Source organism: Bombus huntii, chromosome 12, assembly GCF_024542735.1.
Source record: "Bombus huntii isolate Logan2020A chromosome 12, iyBomHunt1.1, whole genome shotgun sequence".
Lineage (NCBI taxonomy): Eukaryota > Metazoa > Arthropoda > Insecta > Hymenoptera > Apidae > Bombus > Bombus huntii.
Window position 1 is genome coordinate 8,518,423 of NC_066249.1, and position 20,608 is coordinate 8,539,030.

Sequence of the window (20,608 nt, forward strand, 5' to 3'; positions counted from 1 at the left end):
GGATATTTAGAATTTATATTTTAGGAATAAATTACATTTCGCGCAAAAAGTGGCGTGCAATAATAAGCGTCATAATTTTATTAATGAAATTTTTCACATACATATCATTGGTATAAAACATACGCATTATTAGAACAAAAATACATACAAGCTATGAAAACGATGCTCACGATGGTATATATATTTTATTTATAAACTATAAATATAACAAATTGGATCGATCTTTTTGTAATATGTAACAAGACCAATAAAACTGAAACATACAATTAGTTATAAATGTGTTATATCATTTTAAAAAGGACTTTGCGTTCTTCAAAATTTATGCGATTTAGGTCCAAAAAGATTTGGTAATGCCATATGTACCATCGAGCCAATTTACTACTCATCATCTTTCGTATACCTCTTATCTCGATAAAAGAACTTCAACCGCATTTTTCTCCTATAACATTATTCATTCATTCACGTCATGGATTCTCATGTGTCACACGAAAGTCGATCGAAACATCGGATTATACCATCGCTCCGAGGAGCAACTTCAATTCGCATCATTTGAATCTTGCCGCCACTTTTGAGCTGCCTCCCGTCTGGCATCCGGCACTAATTGCGATTGCATACCACCTAAAACGTTGCTCGTCGCTTCTGTAGCTAAAATAATTGGCTTCACAACAGTCGGTGGTATTTGTCGTAACACACCTCCTACAGCACCAGAGACTCCTTTTTGTTCGTGTTCTTCGCTAGCTACACGAACTAATTGATTTGCCGTTTCCCCTAAGCCCTGAAATTAAAAAATAAAATTAGCGATCTTATACTCCAGTATTTTATCATTCCAATAATTTACCTCTTTTACTAGCATATACGCATTAGCCATCCCTTCTCGAATATCCAATGGCTGACTATATCTTTTCCGGCGTCCTTTCTGTCCCTTGTGTTTACGCCTCACGCTTGGACCAGGACTCACCATATCATAAGCTGTCTCGGCTGTACTTTGTATAGCGTGTATCAACCTAGAAGTCAATTCCAACGCCGCCATTGCGGTAGACGTCGTGAAACTGTTTGCACCTCGTTGTAGTCCTCTAAATAGCCTACCATCTTTCTGGTATTGTTCGATAGGCAACCAGAACAAATCCCTTATTCCTTGAACTACAACAAGCATATTATCGTGCTTAAATATATATTACATTATTTATTCTGAATTTTATTTACAATACGACAAACATATACTTACACAATTGTACTAACGAGTGCATGGGACCGACACCGCCAAGTAAACTTGGAAGTTGATTCTTCTTTATATCTCGCAACCATTCGGAAAGTAAAAACGTTACTAATTTATCGAATCCCAGAAGTCCATGCCGATGTGTTAATCTTTTCAGTCTTAATTCGGAGCAATTCAACTGCGCCAGGCCCATTAGAAGCCCTGCTAACGGCCCATGAGTGAGGTCTACACGCTTTCCATGATAATCTAATCGAACAAGGACTTCAGGGGAAAATATCACACTCCTAACATGAATCAAATAAATCAAGTTTCAATATTATATATCAAAAAGGGACATTAGCCTATAACTATTATTCGAATATTAATTATAATTTTATTAATATTACCTAAAATATATTGGTTGACAATCTTCGTAAACTTCATACGTCGGTTTCGCCTTCACATTGTTTTCTTTGATCATCAATTCATCTTCCAAGAGTATCAACAAGTTCGGATCTATGCTATCGTTTTGTGATGTATTCGTTGGCGTTGGTGCATTAGGCGCGGAATCGTTCACACTCATAACCGGTGGGTGATGCGTCGGTGTCCCTTGCTTGGACACTGGGGCGGATTGCGAATTGTTAGGTGCACTAGAATTTCCTTGAGCTTGCTTCGAACCGTTACCCAATTCGTTGAAAAATTCTATCAAGAACAATAGGCTATCCTGGTCGATATTTAATCGCAACGGCAGTAGACTGAGTTTTAAACAACATTCTTGAGCACTTAATCTTGGGTCCGGTCTAACATGCACCGCTTTCATGACAAACATGTTCGCGTGAGACTGTCTCGGTTTTGCTTCACTACTATATTGATACAAGAACTTGTTGATGTGCGAGGACGCCAATCTGTCTCTGATTTCTATCTCGTTTACCAATAATATTTGTCTTGCTGCTTCTGTCGTGTTTTCCGGATAAACTTCGTGTTGAAAGCGCACTTTATTCAACTGAAGTTCCATTAAAATATCATGACGGCGGCCAGGACCTCCCATTACTTGCCAATCGGTTGTTTCTCTACATTTTCCACGTGGTGAATTTGGCGCACTTCCAAAATGTACTTCGTTCGAATTAGACTTATTGAAAGCTACGCCGTCCCACCATGGTGGCCTAGTTCTATAAGAGTAAATGATATATTGTACAATGCATATGAATCGGTCACGTCAATATTTAATGACTAGGATGCATACTTATCCTGAGGCGCCGTGTTAGGACGAACCATAATGTCATTTATACTGACTTGTTTCTTGGCTGTCGATTGTAGAACTTCAAAATCTTTTCCTCCATACATGTGCCAGATCAGAGTCATTTCACAAAGGGTATACCTTAAAATTGGAGCTGGGAAATGTCTTGGCGCCTTAAGTAGATCAGTTTTACCGAGTGGAACCGCGAAGTGATTATCTATTATCCTTAAAGATTCTTGACAAAGCCAACGAACTTCTGGAACACCATGTCTGGGCATAATTCCTGTACCCGCTTCTTCTCCTAATATACAAAAATCTTCGTTTGGATCCTCAGCTTCTATATTACATTCTGTTTTGGTATATTTCTCGGAACTTTTATACATTTCAGGTACTGTCTGTGAAGCAGGACGAGACTCATCGGGAAAGAAAAACACTTCCACCTGATTTTCATTCACTAACGTATTACCGTCTGTATTCGAAGGTATTCCTGTAACATAATTCGAACGAAATAATAGATATGTGGATGAATAGATGAGGATGTTTCCTCTTATACCACTTGATATTACCTTTTACTGTTTCTTCCATTGCCTCTTTCATCAAACTGTTAACACGTTCAACTTGACTCTTACTAAGAGTGTTAATACACTCATTCCCTAGAAGACTTTCTTCGTCGCCAGAACTTGGTACGGTAATACTACTTTCGGCGGTTTCCATGTTCGGCAAAAGATCTCCATCATTGGCAAAATAAGTTAACAATTGAATAAGAGCACGTGCAGAATCTGAGCAAGTCCGAACATGCAACATGTTATTGCTTGCCCTTAAATCCACTCTAGGTGCACCACCGCACATTTTGTCGTTTAATCTCAGCGACAATTCAAACAATCCTACGTCCATTACGCACACATAATCCCGACGAAGATCCACACCTTTCCCTAATTTGTTAGATATTAACAAGGCAATATCTTCTGCTATAAAACGTAGCGTTGAAGTGTTTGTATGCGCAGCAATATTGCTGGAAACACTAAAATTATCAAGAGTTACCATTGACCTTAATGGCAGATGAATTGGTCTGAAATCATGTAAATTCCCTGTTACATTATTGTGCTTAGTGAATATTGCTTAAGTCAATGAAAATAAGAACCTGTAATCGACCATGCAATTCCAAAGATGCACGTGTAATTCTGTTAATATTCCTGGTGGAGAATATCCAGCAACAGGATGATCGGCTACGTCCAAACAATCTGTTAACTGCGTAAACCATGATGTGCCAGTGTTGCACATTCTATGCCTTAATGTAGCATTTGCAATGCCTACCGCTACTCTGAAAGTCTATTTCAAAACAACTTATGATTATTCAATCGATTAATGAAAATGATAATTTTATTCGGAGTTTAAAAGAAAAAAGAAAAAAAAGAAGAAAAAAAAGAAACGAACTTTAATACGGTGAGTTTGATGAGCAGCTTGTATCCTAATAGCGAGCATCACCATATCATCATTATTGTTTGTTCCCATTACGTTCTCGTTTAGCCCGCTTTTATATATAGTGTTTTGACAATGTTGCGGAATGTCGCTATTAATAGGTCTCAGTGACGGTGGTTGCAAAGGAGTCGTCATTAATCCACAATGATCCAAAGACATCCCCCTTATCATGGCGCAAACGTAACTCAGATTTGAATTTCCTTTGTACGCGGTTACCGAAAATATCGTCGCATCTTCTAATCGAATTATTAATTCGCCTTGTTGCCCAGGGATGACGTTGCGCATTGAGTCACGAACAGGAGTATACATACAGAGAAGGCCTTGATCTATATTCAAAATTAGTGCTAGATTGCTCTGACCATTCCTCGACACGTTGTTTTGATGCTGCCTATAATGTTTGTCGGCTGCAGAATAAAATATACCCTCTTCCTCCGAGTCCGAATCGGAATCATACTGAATCCTGCTTTTACACGTGCTAAATCTTAAGACGGAAAATTATACATCTTTTTAATCGAATATATAAAAATTATATTATCTGTTTTCAATGTTGTTTACCTGGGATAAACAGATTCTTGCAGCAAGGTAGATGCCAAATCGAGACCTATGTGATTTTCCATGTGCGTGCCATACTTCGGTCTTGGCGCCGATGGTTTCCATAAAAAAAGATCAGTATTGAATCTATTGTATAGCAATTCATACAGATGTTTCGATGGTATTTGGACGGAAACACACGGGAAGTTAATTTCTAATTGTATTCTGGAACTACGGATGCCTTCGTCCATAAACTCTAACATCTCTTCTCGACTTCCTGGTATGATTAATTCTTCGCCCTCTCTGTTGAATTCATAGAGTTAGATATATGTCGCGTCATGCTTTCGTAAATTAAAAAATACTATCATGCAAACCTTTGTTCTGAATCATTCTTGTCGCCTTGTGCAGGGGGTTTCGAATGAGGGGTGTCAGATTCATGAATAACACGCTTTGAACTGAACGGAGATGGCTGATGTTTAGGCGTATTTTCTAGAGTTTCGTCGAAACTAGAATCTGGCTCTCCTTCAGAGCTATCTTCCAGCTGATCGCTTAAACGTTGCGGATAGATTGTAATAACTATTCTAGCCCAATCAAATCCTTCGTTAACTTGTTGACACGATGCATTATTTTTTTCATGAGTTGTAACTTTGCCTATATTTAATGGAACGTCTGTCTCCGTTTCTGCATACGAAAGCAGTAACTTTCGGAATTGAATTTCGAAATGTTTTTTCACAGAATGCGGACAATTCTTCGAGAAAATTGAATGCGGGCGAGCATGAATTTGTGCATCTGTCATTTTCAAAATCATATAATCTGTTCTCACCGATCTCTTCCACCATGGTGCTCGATTCATATCGTGCAAAGGTCTCAAATCTGGTATTGGAAACCTATTTTTAAATTATTGTATATGAAATGTTTTATAATTTCGATGGATCTTTGTTTCTATGTACGTGTATGTAAATTACCTTAATTTTATTGTACATTGCGACGAAGATACTTTTATCATAGCAGCAAAGTCTGACAAAGTGGGACTTTCTATGGCTTGATAAAATAAAGTTTGTTGATTCTAAAAATTATATAGCAAGAAAATAATGGAAACTGCACAGTTTAGTAAATTAATACAGTAATAATACAAACTGGTAACTTACAGTATTCTTATTACTAGATACAGTATTACAAACGCAAATAGGTTGCGGATTAAGTAGGGCACATATCCTATCTACAATAGTTACATCCACTTCACTTTTGCACGGTTCCAATTCGATACTAAAAGGAAAAATGTGATGAAATTAAGTCAAACTGACATGTTTCAAACATATATATACTTACTCAATTGTTGTATGTGGATCTGCACATTTCAATAGTTGAGTATATCCTGTATTTTCAATATGCTCTACATATTTAAATTTCATTTTCAAGTCTGTTTTATTAGTGAAGCCAAAATTCGTTGAATCCTCCTTTGGAAATGTAAGCAGTTCAACAAATTCAGTTGGTGGAGTCACGTTTGCTCCAGAATTATTTGAATCAATTAAACATTCTACAATTTCTAAGCTCGCTAAAGTTAGTGTCCCAGATACTACAGAGAACCATGAAACATTTTTTTCCCTCCCTTCAATTACTAACGGCGCAGCAAGTAATCTATAATAAGCAATAAAGGACTTGATTCAAGGTTTCATATTTCATTTGTCATATACTAATTTTAGATACCTAATATGACTTAAATGGCAAGCATCTAAGAGTACTTTTGATGCCTTATCAAAGTCTTTGTTTCCATATCCTCCAGCTCTGAACATTCCTAATTGTTTGAAAAATTCGTCCGCCGAATTTTTCATCTGACGTATACTGGAACACGTTAAACCACCTCCTTCCACGCACGTGGTTAGTATGTCTTCGTGTAATAGGATTACAGCTATGGAAGATACCCTTACGTGAAAATGAGATGTTTCTGCAGATGGACTATTATCCACACTATGCCTGTGTTTCTGTTGCTTTGGTAAATTTGTTGCTGAATTTTTTAAACTAATACTACTAGATAATATACTCCCGTCCATGCTAATATTATTGCTTGTGATCGAATCATTCATTGATGTTGAACCAGGTAACCGCATCGGTAAAAACTCGTCTTTATTATCTGACTCATCTAAAGATGCCGTCGACCATCCTTGTGCATGCCTTAAATCCTGTTAGAAAATTTTTTTAAACATAATATATTCTTTCCAATTTTTTGAAATTGCACTATTACAACTTTTATAGTATACCATAGAACGTAATCCTTGAGTTGGATGTATTTGATGAATAAGTTCTCGTTCGATGCGATTAAAGTCACTATCAGCCATAGGCTTTTCCGTACACGCCCTTGGCGCAACATTACTAACATCTTCTAAATCTGGAGAAGCAAGTCCATGCCCTAATTCCAATAACACATGCACTTGCCGTGGACTTAAAAATGAAGTAAAGGATCCCAATGTCACTTCTAATTCTACCTGAAGTAATTAATTCTCTTTCATTTCATACCAAACACATTATAATTTGAAGCTATTATTCTTTTTTATATTGAATAAACCAAATTAATAATTAGGTTTTACCTTTGGTCCTGAAACACCCTCCCCTTGCTTTAATTTTAATCTTATTTCCTGTCTGCCTGCTAACTTAGCAAACATTATAGGATTTGATTCGCTTAAATTATTAATAATATTTGCTTCTGGAGGAGTTTGCATATTTTGAGTAGGAGATACTTGTGCAGAGAAAAAATGACCGTCTGAATTCTGTAAAGAAAAACTTCCTCAAAAAATGTCCAGCCACATATTTTTCTTGCTAGATCTAGTAAAAGATGTTACTTTAGAATCTGGTGTAGAACCTCTGCTTGTTGTTATAATGCTTCTAGAGAAAGTTCTCGCTCGAGATGGAAATTCATCTGTGTGGAACGTCACACCTTCTAAATAGAACCTTTTTGTTGTGAATGCTGACACAACATATCCTTTTGTTGATTGACTAGGGTCTAATGAAGTACTGCTTGGATCTAAGCCTGCTTCATCCGAATATTCAAGATTTTTTATACACATTTCTATTGCAACCCCTGTTGAAGAATCTAGTGGCACATGTTCCAAACGTATTACAGTATCTATAAATCTTACTTTCACTCTACATAAAACTGAAATACATAAATATTATATATATCTTAACAACATCTCATCACCACTTTTCTGAAACATTTGCAAATCCTTACTTGAATCTATTGTTTGTGCAAACAGTTCAACTCCTTCTAATGGCTGTGAATTTCCAGCATTCTTTGCATCTTCCTGTAAACACTCTTGTGCAAGTTGCATGCTGGATGTCATAGAGCTCCACATAGACTCAAACATCGAAGTTCCAGTTTTTGCCCTCTGTCTAGGCTGAACGGTTAATCTTAAACTGGTAACTTCTACATAACTAGCTTCACTAAGCAAAGCTGACCATGGTATGCTAACAGACATTTCTGATATAAAACCATCAACAAATTCTAATGGAAGTTGTTGTTGCTCTCCCATTTCGTTAAGGGCCTGTTACAAAAAAAATTCACATGCATATTTATACATCTTTTTACTCACTTTTGAATGTCATTACAGGCAAACAAATAAATTCACGCATGGCCTAAAGTAATTGCCCTATCTTTATTTTTAGCTGAGGGTTAACAAAGAAACATAAAACAAAGAAAATGACAGTACCTGTACATCAAGGCTGACATTGGTTACACGACCAGTTCCATTGTACAGATCTACAGTGAGCTGATCCAATGTCAATTTTTCCTCCAAAAATTGACCCAGATATCGTTGTAAGAGATACCTGCAAGCTCGTTTCTTGATCCCTTGAGACCAAGGAATGCATCCCAACCAAGACATATTTTCTACCCACGTTTAACAATCTAATCTATGAAAGACATGGAATTTTCGAAAGTAACTCTCGTCATGCGTCTCGTTATTAGGCCTGTTATTCGGGCACAGTGTAGGAATAGCAATTTATCCACGTGAATTCCATCTTTCCAACACGTGTCCACTTTGGTGCAATGATCCTTAACATAATACGGTGATTCGGATATAACGGGGTTCTAGCTGCGTAATATTTTCCTTTGGATGCAACTACACACGCATACACACATGCACGCCCGCATACATAGAATTCTGACTATCGGACAAACGCTATGAAATGAAACACTGGTGTCTCATTGACTGAAATCAGCTGACTATGGAGAGGGATGGACCGTTACCTCTGTTTTCCAATGTTCCCTCCCCTTTCCTGTATCGATGGATTTTTCGTTTTATATTTTTCTTCCTAGATTTTATGTAAAAACTTTATCATGTTCAACTATTTTTATAGTTTTTTTGCAACCTTTTTGTTCTTTATTTTTTTTTTTTTTTTTTTTTTGATGAACGCGAGCATCTTCATTTCTCTTTTTCTATAACGAATGAAATAATACAAAAAGTTAAGGAATGAAATTAAATAATTATATCCTATGCTTTTCTGAATGTTACTTTTTGAAAGATATTTAAGGGAAAATTCTTTTATTCATCGTTAATTTTAAAACGTATAAGATATTGGTGAAAATCATTTTTATTATAATATTACTATATAGGTGTTTGAATGCATATGTATGAAAGAATACGATTTTTTGGAAGAAATGATCGTATGATAAATTATGATGTATGATGTATTCCTTTTATTGTGTTTCTTTCTTAAATGCACATGCAAATTGCTCTTTAAACCGAATCGAAGTATGAAGCAATTATATCTTTATTCTTGTCTTTAACAATTTAAATTATTTGTTATGTATTTTTCATGTTTCAAACAAAACAATTGTTTTTCGACAAACAATTCGCTCTTCTTAAATATCGTTTAAAAGTTAATCGTTTAATCATGGTTTTTTAAAAGTCAATGTAATCGATGCAAGATATTTTTAAAATGTTTACTAGCCTGAATGTGTCTATGTTCATAGTAATTTCTGTATATAGTTTACTAATAAGTTCAGGTATGTGGACATTGGTTGATCTGTCATTCGGATTGTCTGATAATTTGCTAAAAATTAATCAAGGATTATATTTTCTGTTCCTACAGATAACAAAGAAATTTTCTTTTGTCATTTGAAAGATGGCACTAACCAATATCTTACTTCTTAGTCAAATATCTGGATATGTCGTAGCTCTTGTTTTATCACTTTGTATCATCATACCAATGAGTTTGCATGAAGACGAATTTAGGTAGTTGTCATTCTAAATAAAACCGAGTCTCGATATAACAAATATTATTAGAATGTATATACATGGAAATAGATATGTTATGCACTGATTAACATTTGTTTACAGAGGACATTGTCTGTTGTTCTCAACAGGAACTTGGCAAGAATCAGATGGTCAGTTTGTAGTAAATTGGGCCTCACAAGCGTACTGTAATTATACGATATTTGTTGGTTTGATGTTGTTGTTAACATCTGCGGTTCAAATTTATCGGCTTTCCCTGCTTATGTACCGTGGAGAGGACAGTTCGTTCCTATCTGCATTCATAGATGTTGTCAGTTCAATATTCCTTACAACAATCACTTTAATCGCCGCAATTATTATTACGCTTGGATTTATGACTTGGTGTCAATGTATGACCAAAAGATTTCCATCTTGCGAATTGGCAGCTGGAAATGACATTGACAAAGCTGATGGTATAGACACAACTGGTTTTCATATTGAATTAGCTGCAGTCCAATTTGGTACATGGACCAGTTTATCTATTTGGGTTGGCCTGTCAGTATTCGCAGTACTAAAATTATTACGATATCATCAATTAGAAAATATGAAGGTTTCAATGTATAGAGAAAGACAAAGATTGATAGAAGCTGCCAGAAGTAACGAAATACAAGAATCAACTTAAAAATTTTGATTGTTGATTTTGATGAAAATTCTTAAAATGGTAGTATTTTTTTGTTCTATTATTCTTACTTTTCAGAGAAATATTTATACCCTATGAAATCAGTTTTCCAAACGCACACTTTGTTGTAATCAGTATAATCATAAACATTTAATGTGATCCAAGATGATTTATTTAATCTATTAAGGAGTTGAAAAACTGTATTTACAGAAGTAAGAAGTTATAATGTTGAAATGAATATGGCTTTTACTTAAAAGATATAATTTATTAGCTATATCTTTGTGTTTATACATATCAAGACTGTATAAAATTGCAATTTATGCTATAAATTAGGATTTAGGTTCAGTATCTTTAATTTAACTGATAGTATTTTAGTTTTTTTATTGTGTATTATATTTCTGCCCAATTGTATATACAGTATGTAAAAATCATATAAATTGCATTAAAATATATTATTGAGAAATATATTACATAAAGAACATTGTAATATACAATTGGTGATATTTGTAAGTATAGATATACACAATTATATTCCATGAACGTATGTATGTAAATTAAGAGTTCCATGTTATAAATAAGCATACATAAATGTAATAAGAACTATATTTTGTAAATATAAATGTTATATATATTCTCGTAATATATCAGAATTATAATAATATATTGATATTTATTATATGAAAGAGGCCAAACAAATAAATACCAGGTTATTAAAAAAACAGAAATTTGTTAAATAGAAACATATTAGGTTAAAATTACTCTACATATTCCAAGTACATTCCTACGGCTTCCCACGGGACACTTTCTTAAAGGTGGATCAATAATTATGAATGGTGCAATATCTGTTGACATACATTCTAAGTCAAATGTAGTTTCATTCACTCCTATTACTCCATTAGGGGCACAAGGACCACCTGTAGTTCTTAGAGGATAACATGTATTATTATATTGTACTAAGCCGTCTTCCAGGCAAGGATTTTTCACACACTTTGGTATAACTTCATCCTTAGGAAGTACAACATAATTCTGTGGTGCACAAGGTCCTTGTCTATATGCTTCATGACAACTATCATTCAATGGAAAATATAGAAATCTAGGTCTACAATCGCATACCCATGTACTTTTACTTCCAGCTCCAGGATAAAGAAGCATGCCTTTGGGACATATATTTGGTGCAGCCACTGGAATACGTTCTGTTATCTAAAACAAAAAGAAAAACATTGTCTGACGTCGTTATATCATATGATTAGTTGTCTCCTTCCTTATGCCCCTTAATTATAATTACCGCCGCATTGCCGCTCACGTGAGATATCTCTTCATTATTTGGAAATACAATATCCTGACAGGATATTATATAATTGCGTATTACTAATGTGATACCAAAAACTATCCACTTCATTCTCTATGTACAATATAATAAGATCTTCATATAAAATTGGAAGAAGTATTTGGCCTTCTTGAAAGTCGTAAATTATTTAGACCTTTTGTTTAATGCTAACATAGACGTGATCAAGTAAATCTCAATTATAAAAAAAAGGTAATAAAAAGATGCTGATACTTTGTAGTACACCATACCCATGAATGATCTGAAATAACCCTGGAGTGAGTGGAGAATTCAAGGGCAAGTATAGTTAAATACAATAAGAAAGTTAAAATCAATGACCAATCAACATTAAGCATTTACTGGTAATTCAAGCTTCACTCCCACTACTTTTCAGTGTACAATTCTATGTTCTTTTTCTAATACAGATAAAATGTATGAACTTTGAATATAAAAGTTATTAACTCAAAACATCATATTTTTCTGTATTTTATGTTTATTAAGTGCTTCATCACATTCATAACTGATTAACTTCATTCTGCTTCCATATATGGATCATATATTCTTCTAATATCATCTCCACTTGGTAAAAAGGAACTTCCATTAAATTCTGGACAAGATTTAAACTCCGTATAAAGATCAATGATTTGATCGATATTCAATTCCCTAAACTGAGTAAATATATTATAATTTTTTTTTACTAATCTTTCACCAAAACCTGGTATTACTCTCCTAAAACATTTGTATTAATAAAAATATTTACATATTAATACATTTTAAAAACATTCTGAATAAATGTTACTTCTATACAGTTATACTCACTCCAGTGTTGGTATTATCGTCGATGATGGCTTATATAAATACTGTCGAACAAAATGCCAAAAATATATCAGGTGTTCCCTTCCACCAAATAATGATAAAAGATTTGAGTTTGGTTCTAATTTAACAACAAATAATACTTCACTATCATCCTCAGGTCCAAACTTACTAGTCTTTAATTTTCTGATTCGTTGCCATGGTAGAAACCCTTTTCTATCTAATGTTCCAAACATTGTAGAATTAAATAGTATTTTAAACATAATTTGTGGAGTTAAATTTCCTTTTTTGCAGCACGTGTATCTCTAAAAAGACGACAAATTAACAATTATAGCAATCTAAACGTTTTTTAAGCTTCATTTGAATAAAAGTGTTACAAAATGTTTTGACATGTATATAGAAAAAAGTCTAAACTAATAGTACTGACATTCCATATAGATGGTGATACTGCAAGATAAAAAATTGTTCTTCCATGCATCATGAAGCCTGTTTCAAATATTACACTTATTATTAAGTGTCTTATAAATAAAGGTTTAGTTACTGTTCCAATTATTTGCATACAACTTTTATCTTCCCATTTTCTTTTTGGTACATTATTATACAGTTCACATAAGTCCATATTAGGGCTATTAGATGCACTAAGTGACCTATTTAAATTTAACATTTTGGGCATCTTAAGAAGATTCGCTTGTGTTATTTTAACTCGATTAGGAAAGATTGCTTCTAAACTTTGTAGTTCCCGATAAAATGCATCATGACTTTCATACAAATGCATAAATGGTACACCAGCTTCTAACAACCTTCTTGTTAATAAACCATAGCCAGGATTTAATTCAATCACATAACACATATTTTCTAATAAATCATCTTTAATCAATGTACTAAACTTATTGCTTACATTATCATTTATTAAATATGGATCGACCATATTTACATTCCATGACAAACAATTTTTTATAACTTTCTCCTTAAATGTTGGATTCATATTATTTAAATATTTGGAAAGTGGTGCAGAAACTCCATTAATCTTATCATTTTTTGTATGTAAATAGTTTGAGTTGTCTTTGTACTGTGGTAATTGCATAAGACTTAAACACTTTCTTGTCAAAGAATGAGTGACATCATTATGCAATTTCCTAACTTGTACTATACATGAAATCGATAATGTTATTAATTTATGATATAACATTGTTTTTATTCCTTTGGACAGTAATAACTGTTATATTGCGAAGGACGTTTTTGAGGTTAGGCCCATATATCACAGTTTGATATAGAAACCAAACAGAAAGTATAAAAGAAATCTCACTTTATCGCGTTTTCTAATTGTTATTTTGAAAGTCTAGTTATGAAATGTCATTTTTCTCTTTCTCTTGCTATAATTGAACATCTGTTAATACTGGGATCTGTATATATACATAAAGAGTAGATTGAACGATAGAATGCGAGACTTTGAGTGGCTTTGGTATAAAATGATCTGTGATATTAAAAAATGATACTAATTTTTTATAACATCTTTATGATATGCTTAAAGAAAAATAATATTGAAAAATTATAGGTATCCGTTGTAATTGATATCATAATTAAATGTTTGTACAATGTTATTATACGGGTAGTTATCTGCTTTGTTATAATATTGTACATTGCTGTTTTAATCGAGCTGATATTACGAATTTAGTAAGTATTTTAACTTTTCTTTCTATATTTATTTCTTTTCACGAATAAATTATTTTTCGTTGTTTATATTTTTTTATAACTTGAAAATAATAATATGTAGATATATTTAGAATAATTATATTACATATATTTACAATCAGTGCTAATTTATTAATGGGTTTATCAATGAAACAAAGGAAATTGTTTAATAAATGATTTCTATCTTGCAACGTATATTTAAATTTCTGATACTTTGATTTGAAGTAAATAAAATTAAATAGTTCTAAAAGTTTTTAGTTGATTGTTTTCACAAATCATATACAATGTGACCTACATATATTAAAAATTTTTGGTGGAAATAATTTTTCGAAATATTATAATGTTAGTGTAGGGGGGGGGGAGGAGGAGGAGGAGGAGAAATAAAGATTCTGATACTGAAAGATACTGAAATAAAGATTATATTTCACTTTATACATATGTTAAAGCTTCCGTTGTATAAAAAAATATATATGAAGAATTTTGTTATTTAATTTACTGCTACTATATTAAAGAATTAGTACGTAACTTTGGTAAGAATCTAATGTGTGTTTTGCCAATATAACCTTGAGAGTTAACATTACTTTCTAAGCTTTTTATTTAATTTTCTTATAGCTTGTGATCTGGATACTGGACGCAATCATATGTATAGTATATATTTGAAGCATTACCAATAAGAGATTCAGTTTCTTTTAAGAAGAGAAGTGTGAATATTTTATTAATATTAAGAAAAACAGTTGTAAAATGGCACAAAGTGCTTGTTTATTATCTCGAATAGTGGCTTCTTCTATAACTGCTACAGTAAGAGCAGGTAAAATTATAAGAGATGTTATGGCTCATGGAGGCCTAAATATAGTAGAGAAAGGCAAGGATGATTTACAAACTGAAGCTGATCGTTGTGCTCAAAGGTGTATTATTGCTTCATTAAGCCAGCAATTTCCAAATATTACCATTATTGGTGAAGAAGGAGCATCAAACTGTGAAGTACCGTCTGATTGGATTGTAACAGATGTGGATCAAGAAGTACTAAAATTAAAGTTACCAGCCTATCTGGAAGATATTGATCCTAAAGATGTGTGTATTTGGGTAGATCCATTGGATGGTATATATGTATATTGTTTGTTTCAGTCATCTTATGTTATCATAGTTTATTTGCCAAATATGTATATGGAATTGAACTAATATTTTTAGGAACGTCAGAGTATGCACAAGGTCTTGTGGAACATGTTACAGTACTAGTAGGAGTGGCAGTTGGACATAGAGCAGTTGGAGGTATAATTCATCAGCCGTATTATAAAAATACAGAAAATGAAATACTAGGACGCACTCTCTGGGGTATTAATGGTGTAGGATTTGGTGGGTTTGCACCAACTCCTCCACCAGAAGGAAAAAGAATAATTACAACTACAAGGTATAATTGGATTTTAAAATGGTTAAGATTGCTGTTGTTTTAAACAGAAAATTACAAACATGTTACATTCTTTCAGTTCACATTCGAATAGCAATGTTCAAGCAGCTATAAATGCTTTGTCTCCTGATGAAGTTCTACGAGTTGGTGGTGCAGGGTATAAGGTAATATAATTAGTGTAGTTATTATCTTTTAGTTATTTAGTAGTATTTTATATATATGATATATACATTCAACAGGTGATACTTTTAATGGAAGGCAAGGCTCATGCTTATGTGTTCGCTAGTAAAGGTTGCAAAAGGTGGGATACTTGTGCCCCTGAAGCTATTCTTTATGCAGTTGGTGGTACACTAACTGACTTTTATGGAGAGCAGTATTCCTATAATGCAGAAACATCATATTCAAATGACAAAGGTGTGTTAGCTACTGCCCCTGGTCAAACTCATCAATGGTATTTAAATCACATACCATACGAAATAAAGCAAAAATTAGGACAGTAGTGTCTATAACTTTATAGAAAATGTTTTAATATATATTTAAATAGGATATTAAAAGATTCTGAGAATATGGCTAGAATAGAAAATTTCAACCTTTTTCTTTTTGCATTTCAAACTTTTTATAATTTAGTAAGAAGTAAATTAAAAATATGTTCTGATACAAGTTCACTAAATATCTATAGTTATAGCATCTTTTAAGCCTCTTTGGAACAAATGTAAATATAAAGGGAGAATATATTTAAATTGGAAATGTCTCATTCTTTTTGTCAATTTTTTACAATTTTGATTTGAGTGTATCGTGCAGGATTCGTCGTAAGATTTTCCCCGATGCAGTTCGTGGAATATTTTCAATGAATTTAACACCACCTCGAAGTCGTTTATGGCTTGATACACGTTCTGAAACATTTTCTATTAATTAGATATGAAACAGCTAATTCAAAAATTAGCATGTTAGTTAAACAATTTACCATTTACGAATTTAATAATATCTTCTGCTGTTATATTAGATCCTTCTTGCTTAACAACAAAAGCAGCCGGTAGTTCGCCTGCTTCTTCATGCGGTAGTCCAATAACCGCCGCGTCTTTAATTTCAGGGCAGGTTAATAATATTGCTTCTAATTCAGCTGGTGGAACTTGAAATCCCTTGTATTTAATAAGTTCTTTCATACGATCTACTATATAGAAATAGCCCTGTTCGTCGTAATATCCTACATCTCCTGAGTGCAACCAACCATCTTTATCGATTGTTGCCGCGGTAGCTTGTTCATTATCGCAGTACCCTTTCATTATTATATCTCCTTTGAAACATAATTCTCCTACATTGTTTGGTCCTAGGGGTTTACTTGATTCATCTCCATCAATTGGTATTACTTTAGCTACATGTTAAAAAAAGATATCAGAAACAAATTTGTAAAACATAACTTTTTAGTTTTTACCTGATACTCCTGGAACTAATGTTCCTACACTTGTATATTTTGTATTATTATCAGGTGAATTCATCACTGCCAAAGTAGTTTCTGTTAATCCATATCCTTGTTTTATTATTGGCATATTTAATCTCTTTACGACCATCTTTGCAATTTCCTCAGATAAAGGCGCAGCACCACACCTAATTAAGTGAAAGATACGAATTCTCGATTTTTGATAAAATAAAACATCATTTTCTAGTGGGATATGCTAAATAATTGAACTCACCAAATCTCTTTAATGCTAGATAAATTATATTTATCTACAATAGGATGTTTCGCTAAAAACACCATAAGTGGTGGCACAACAGTTATGTGCTCGATTTTGTACTTTTCTATGGCATGCAAGAATAGTTTCTCTTCGAAACGTGGAAGAATTACGTTTTTATTTCCAAAAACGAGTGCTACCAGCATCACGGAAAAGGAATACACATGGAAGAATGGTAATAAAGCTAAACCTGTTGTATTGGTATTTACAATATTAGGCGATGCAACTGCAAGATTTTTTATCACAGACAAAAAGTTTTTGTCTGTTAACATTACTCCTTTTGGCAATCCTGTAGTGCCACTAGAGCATGAAATAACTGTCACATGATCATTAACATCTACAGAACAGGCATGGAAGTTGTTGTCAATAATTATGTTTGATGTTAGAGTTTTAATACTTGGTAATTTACTGTTAATGGCTTCTGTTAACATTATAAGCTTTGGTAACCAGAATAACTGAGGAATAACTTTGTATATGTTCTTTGCTCCGATTGCTGATACAAAAATGTATTTTGGTTTTGATATATTTAATGCATGTTTTAATTCTCTTTCTGTATAAAGTGGATTTAATGGGCAGACAGTAATACCTAAGTAAAATGCAGCACATACAACTGGACAAAATTCTAGATTGTTTTCACTACATATAGCTATTCGATCATCTTTTTTTAGCCCTTCTCTATTAAAGGCAATTGCCAATTTCCGACTAATGTCTAAAATATCTTTAAAAGTTTGTGATTTTCCTGTATAAGCATTTATCTGAAAAAATTTGTATTTTCAGTTAATATGAAGCAAATGTATTATTTCTAAATGGTTTTTAACTTAATAAAAGATGATTTACCTGTGCTACCCAAGAACCACGAATACTTAATTGATTTAATATCAATTGTCCTAATGTTATATTCTTGAATTCCAAATCGGGCAATGGCGGTCCATGTAAAATATTTTTTTCTTGCATATTGAGAAAACCTTTTTGCATGTTTTATAACGTGCTGAAAAAATAATTGTCTTTTATTTAGTAAAATGAAGATTAGTAAGGTATGTAAATAAGCATCTTATTTGAACATTTATGCCACAGGCTAATTAAAGTTTATCTACCTAATCATGAAAACAAAGAAACTATAATTTTCGATTAGATTAAATTGAATATTTTTTTGTAGGTAATATGATTACATTTATTTACATTGAATATACTTCTAATGGTAAATACAAAAAATTGAAATATTCAATAACGCCCTATTATGTTCGTTTACCTACGATTATATGTATATGTTCTTTCCACACTTACTACCGGTATATAAAGCAATCTTAAAAGCTAAAATATAGGGAGTGGTAAAGTAAAATAATTATATATTTAATTTTCATATTAATCAGTCAGCATTTTTTCTTAGAAAAATTTATATTTGTAAATATAGCATTGATCAATTTATTTAAAATGCTATACAAACCCCAATCCCTTTATTTTTAATGCCTTTTTCTTATTATTATTTACAATTTAACGTTGTCAATTTTATGACGTATATACACTGCCGAAGATGGCAGCACGTATTGCGAGATTGAATGTAGTGAAGATTGTATATATGTATATACTGATAGAGTTTAGGGTTTCGTAAATCTATGTTATAGGTTAAATATGGGTGAACAGTGAAAACAGTTGTGCTCGTTTAATTTATATACAAATTTTTGGAAAACGATTAAAGAAAGACGTGTGCCGTGTACGGAAACACGACGATTGATACCAAAATATGGGTGTACCAGCATTTTTTCGATGGTTGAGTCGGAAGTATCCTTCTATAATAGTAGAATGTATCGAGCAAAAGGTAGGTTAGATTGTCTATTTTTGTGAAGAATATTCCCCTTGTAATACACAAAAGTAGATGTAAAACTTGTATTTTTATTGTGACTTTATAGCCGATAACTACGAATGGTGTACGGGTACCTGTGAATTCGGCAGATCCTAATCCAAACGGAATAGAATTTGACAACTTGTATCTTGACATGAATGGTATCATACATCCTTGTACTCATCCAGAAGATAAGTAAGTATTTTTGGTATAGTAATTATTAGTTTACAAGATGATTAAACAAACATCATATAATATCTTTATAGGCCAGCGCCAAAAAATGAGGAAGAAATGATGGAAGCCATTTTTGAATGCATTGATCGCTTATTTCGTATTGTGAGACCAAGAAAATTACTTTACATGGCAATTGATGGAGTTGTAAGCGTTTATATGAAACTGTTAAAGAATTTGCGTGTGTACAATTATTATATTCACGTTGATTATGTCTATAGGCACCCAGAGCAAAAATGAACCAACAGAGATCAAGACGATTTAGAGCTTCGAAAGAAGCAAGTGAAAAAGTTAACGAAATAAAGAGAATACGTTCTGAATTAACTCTCAAAGGGGCGTCCTTGCCCCCAGAAAAACCAAAAGAAGATCATTTTGATAGTAATTGTATTACGCCGGTTTGTATAACATTTTTTTGATATATCAAATCTCATATACGAAGAATAATTTTTGGATATAATTAAATTACAGGGCACACCATTTATGGCAAGATTGTCACAGTGTTTGCATTACTACATACACGATCGTTTAAACAATGATCCTGGTTGGAGAAATATAAAAGTAATTTTAAGCGATGCGAATGTACCAGGTGAAGGAGAACATAAAATAATGGATTTTATACGTAAACAAAGAGGTAAGTAAACAATTAAATATTTAAAATATCATTGTATTATATGGAACATTAAATGTAAAATATTTTTTTTTATGTAACAGCACAACCGGATCATGATCCCAACACACAACACGTTTTATGTGGAGCCGATGCTGATTTAATTATGTTAGGACTTGCAACGCACGAACCTAATTTTACTATTATTCGTGAAGAATTTAAGCCAAATAAGCCGAAACCATGCGATATATGTGGTCAATTAGGACATGAAATGCAGGAGTGTACAGGTGCAGAGGTTAATCAAGGAGACGAAACAAATACTTTTGGATCCGAATGCCAGTATATATTTGTGCGGTTAAATGTCCTCAGAGAATACTTAGAAAGAGAGTTGCAAATGCCTAATCTACCATTTAAATACGATTTCGAGCGAGTTATCGATGATTGGGTGTTCATGTGTTTCTTCGTAGGAAACGATTTTCTTCCGCATCTTCCATCTTTGGAGATTAGAGAAGGGGCAATTGATAGACTCGTTAATTTGTATAAAAAAGCTGTATATAAAACAGGAGTACGTAATACATGTTAAAGACAAAAATATCTGATCAGCTGTTCATATGTACAGTAAACAAAGCAAGAAG

The 20,608-nt window shown here is 33.0% G+C and overlaps 7 protein-coding genes across 15 annotated transcripts in view; 3 read left to right on the forward strand and 4 right to left on the reverse strand.

The window, feature by feature from the left end:
• Window positions 1-50: 50 nt before the first annotated feature.
• LOC126871555 (autophagy-related protein 2 homolog B) lies at window positions 51-8,810 on the reverse strand. The gene is made up of 19 exons (XM_050630476.1): window positions 8,147-8,810; window positions 7,669-7,981; window positions 7,280-7,593; window positions 7,028-7,207; window positions 6,701-6,925; window positions 6,150-6,622; window positions 5,772-6,080; window positions 5,591-5,708; window positions 5,408-5,508; window positions 4,817-5,329; window positions 4,467-4,745; window positions 3,867-4,392; window positions 3,574-3,761; window positions 2,999-3,501; window positions 2,439-2,919; window positions 1,603-2,364; window positions 1,226-1,500; window positions 839-1,140; window positions 51-775 (listed from the first exon to the last, which is right to left on the reverse strand). The coding sequence occupies exons 1-19, from the start codon at window positions 8,318-8,320 to the stop codon at window positions 536-538; spliced, it is 6,276 nt and encodes a 2,091-aa protein (XP_050486433.1). The 5' UTR covers window positions 8,321-8,810; the 3' UTR covers window positions 51-535.
• Window positions 8,811-9,298: 488 nt separating this feature from the next.
• Window positions 9,299-10,992, forward strand: LOC126871578 (transmembrane protein 179). 2 transcript variants are annotated; one of them, XM_050630545.1, is made up of 3 exons: window positions 9,299-9,444; window positions 9,531-9,673; window positions 9,779-10,992. In XM_050630545.1, the coding sequence occupies exons 2-3, from the start codon at window positions 9,564-9,566 to the stop codon at window positions 10,332-10,334; spliced, it is 666 nt and encodes a 221-aa protein (XP_050486502.1). In that variant the 5' UTR covers window positions 9,299-9,444; window positions 9,531-9,563; the 3' UTR covers window positions 10,335-10,992. The 2 variants fall into 2 exon arrangements, with proteins under 2 accessions (XP_050486502.1, XP_050486501.1); XM_050630544.1 differs by lacking the exon at window positions 9,299-9,444 and having other exon boundaries at window positions 9,451-9,673.
• On the reverse strand, window positions 10,917-11,759 carry LOC126871580 (uncharacterized). Its single transcript, XM_050630547.1, has 2 exons — window positions 11,617-11,759; window positions 10,917-11,531 (listed from the first exon to the last, which is right to left on the reverse strand). The coding sequence occupies exons 1-2, from the start codon at window positions 11,728-11,730 to the stop codon at window positions 11,076-11,078; spliced, it is 570 nt and encodes a 189-aa protein (XP_050486504.1). The 5' UTR covers window positions 11,731-11,759; the 3' UTR covers window positions 10,917-11,075.
• A 369-nt stretch (window positions 11,760-12,128) lies between these two features.
• On the reverse strand, window positions 12,129-13,671 carry LOC126871568 (dimethyladenosine transferase 2, mitochondrial). The gene is made up of 3 exons (XM_050630507.1): window positions 12,896-13,671; window positions 12,475-12,773; window positions 12,129-12,384 (listed from the first exon to the last, which is right to left on the reverse strand). The coding sequence occupies exons 1-3, from the start codon at window positions 13,655-13,657 to the stop codon at window positions 12,186-12,188; spliced, it is 1,260 nt and encodes a 419-aa protein (XP_050486464.1). The 5' UTR covers window positions 13,658-13,671; the 3' UTR covers window positions 12,129-12,185.
• Window positions 13,672-13,994: 323 nt separating this feature from the next.
• On the forward strand, window positions 13,995-16,319 carry LOC126871572 (3'(2'),5'-bisphosphate nucleotidase 1). Of its 2 annotated transcripts, none has more exons than XM_050630520.1 (5): window positions 13,995-14,142; window positions 14,773-15,259; window positions 15,349-15,568; window positions 15,645-15,729; window positions 15,805-16,319. In XM_050630520.1, the coding sequence occupies exons 2-5, from the start codon at window positions 14,902-14,904 to the stop codon at window positions 16,063-16,065; spliced, it is 924 nt and encodes a 307-aa protein (XP_050486477.1). In that variant the 5' UTR covers window positions 13,995-14,142; window positions 14,773-14,901; the 3' UTR covers window positions 16,066-16,319. The 2 variants fall into 2 exon arrangements, with proteins under 2 accessions (XP_050486477.1, XP_050486476.1); XM_050630519.1 differs by lacking the exon at window positions 13,995-14,142 and adding an exon at window positions 14,308-14,690.
• Window positions 16,283-18,856, reverse strand: LOC126871560 (luciferin 4-monooxygenase). Of its 7 annotated transcripts, none has more exons than XM_050630492.1 (7): window positions 18,740-18,827; window positions 18,549-18,606; window positions 18,133-18,283; window positions 17,257-18,050; window positions 16,998-17,170; window positions 16,530-16,937; window positions 16,283-16,470 (listed from the first exon to the last, which is right to left on the reverse strand). In XM_050630492.1, exons 3-7 carry the CDS (start codon window positions 18,268-18,270, stop codon window positions 16,337-16,339), a joined length of 1,647 nt encoding a protein of 548 aa, XP_050486449.1. In that variant the 5' UTR covers window positions 18,271-18,283; window positions 18,549-18,606; window positions 18,740-18,827; the 3' UTR covers window positions 16,283-16,336. The 7 variants fall into 7 exon arrangements, with proteins under 7 accessions (XP_050486449.1, XP_050486446.1, XP_050486444.1 ...); XM_050630489.1 differs by having other exon boundaries at window positions 18,545-18,606; XM_050630487.1 differs by lacking the exon at window positions 18,549-18,606 and having other exon boundaries at window positions 18,740-18,856.
• LOC126871557 (5'-3' exoribonuclease 2 homolog) overlaps window positions 17,325-20,608 on the forward strand; it is a 32,006-nt gene continuing 28,722 nt past the window's right edge. Inside the window, exons 1-7 of the mRNA XM_050630484.1 lie at window positions 17,325-17,470; window positions 18,918-19,111; window positions 19,203-19,330; window positions 19,402-19,513; window positions 19,588-19,761; window positions 19,835-19,997; window positions 20,078-20,538. Of these exons, the coding sequence (XP_050486441.1) occupies window positions 19,037-19,111; window positions 19,203-19,330; window positions 19,402-19,513; window positions 19,588-19,761; window positions 19,835-19,997; window positions 20,078-20,538 (1,113 nt within the window). The 5' untranslated portion in view covers window positions 17,325-17,470; window positions 18,918-19,036. The remainder of the gene's footprint in view (window positions 17,471-18,917; window positions 19,112-19,202; window positions 19,331-19,401; window positions 19,514-19,587; window positions 19,762-19,834; window positions 19,998-20,077; window positions 20,539-20,608) is intronic.

What these genes read in the sequence shown, in the direction of transcription:
- LOC126871560 (XM_050630487.1), bottom strand. Translation starts at nt 18,270, where the DNA reads ATGCAAAAAGGTTTTCTCAATATGCAAGAAAAAAATATTTTACATGGA. An exon ending in GTGGTTCTTGGGTAGCACAG is followed by an intron (nt 18,051 to 18,132) that starts GTAAATCATCTT and finishes AAATTTTTTCAG; the next exon opens with ATAAATGCTTATACAGGAAA. An exon ending in TCTAGCATTAAAGAGATTTG is followed by an intron (nt 17,171 to 17,256) that starts GTGAGTTCAATT and finishes TCACTTAATTAG; the next exon opens with GTGTGGTGCTGCGCCTTTAT.
- LOC126871580 (XM_050630547.1), bottom strand. Translation starts at nt 11,730, where the DNA reads ATGAAGTGGATAGTTTTTGGTATCACATTAGTAATACGCAATTATATA. An exon ending in ACGTGAGCGGCAATGCGGCG is followed by an intron (nt 11,532 to 11,616) that starts GTAATTATAATT and finishes TTTTTGTTTTAG; the next exon opens with ATAACAGAACGTATTCCAGT.
- LOC126871568 (XM_050630507.1), bottom strand. Translation starts at nt 13,657, where the DNA reads ATGTTATATCATAAATTAATAACATTATCGATTTCATGTATAGTACAA. An exon ending in TATCACCATCTATATGGAAT is followed by an intron (nt 12,774 to 12,895) that starts GTCAGTACTATT and finishes TCGTCTTTTTAG; the next exon opens with AGATACACGTGCTGCAAAAA. An exon ending in ACGATAATACCAACACTGGA is followed by an intron (nt 12,385 to 12,474) that starts GTGAGTATAACT and finishes CAAATGTTTTAG; the next exon opens with GAGAGTAATACCAGGTTTTG.
- LOC126871572 (XM_050630520.1), top strand. Translation starts at nt 14,902, where the DNA reads ATGGCACAAAGTGCTTGTTTATTATCTCGAATAGTGGCTTCTTCTATA. An exon ending in TTGGGTAGATCCATTGGATG is followed by an intron (nt 15,260 to 15,348) that starts GTATATATGTAT and finishes TAATATTTTTAG; the next exon opens with GAACGTCAGAGTATGCACAA. An exon ending in AGAATAATTACAACTACAAG is followed by an intron (nt 15,569 to 15,644) that starts GTATAATTGGAT and finishes ACATTCTTTCAG; the next exon opens with TTCACATTCGAATAGCAATG.
- LOC126871555 (XM_050630476.1), bottom strand. Translation starts at nt 8,320, where the DNA reads ATGTCTTGGTTGGGATGCATTCCTTGGTCTCAAGGGATCAAGAAACGA. An exon ending in TGCCATTTAAGTCATATTAG is followed by an intron (nt 6,081 to 6,149) that starts GTATCTAAAATT and finishes TGCTTATTATAG; the next exon opens with ATTACTTGCTGCGCCGTTAG. An exon ending in AACACGGCGCCTCAGGATAA is followed by an intron (nt 2,365 to 2,438) that starts GTATGCATCCTA and finishes TTACTCTTATAG; the next exon opens with AACTAGGCCACCATGGTGGG.
- LOC126871578 (XM_050630545.1), top strand. Translation starts at nt 9,564, where the DNA reads ATGGCACTAACCAATATCTTACTTCTTAGTCAAATATCTGGATATGTC. An exon ending in TTGCATGAAGACGAATTTAG is followed by an intron (nt 9,674 to 9,778) that starts GTAGTTGTCATT and finishes ATTTGTTTACAG; the next exon opens with AGGACATTGTCTGTTGTTCT.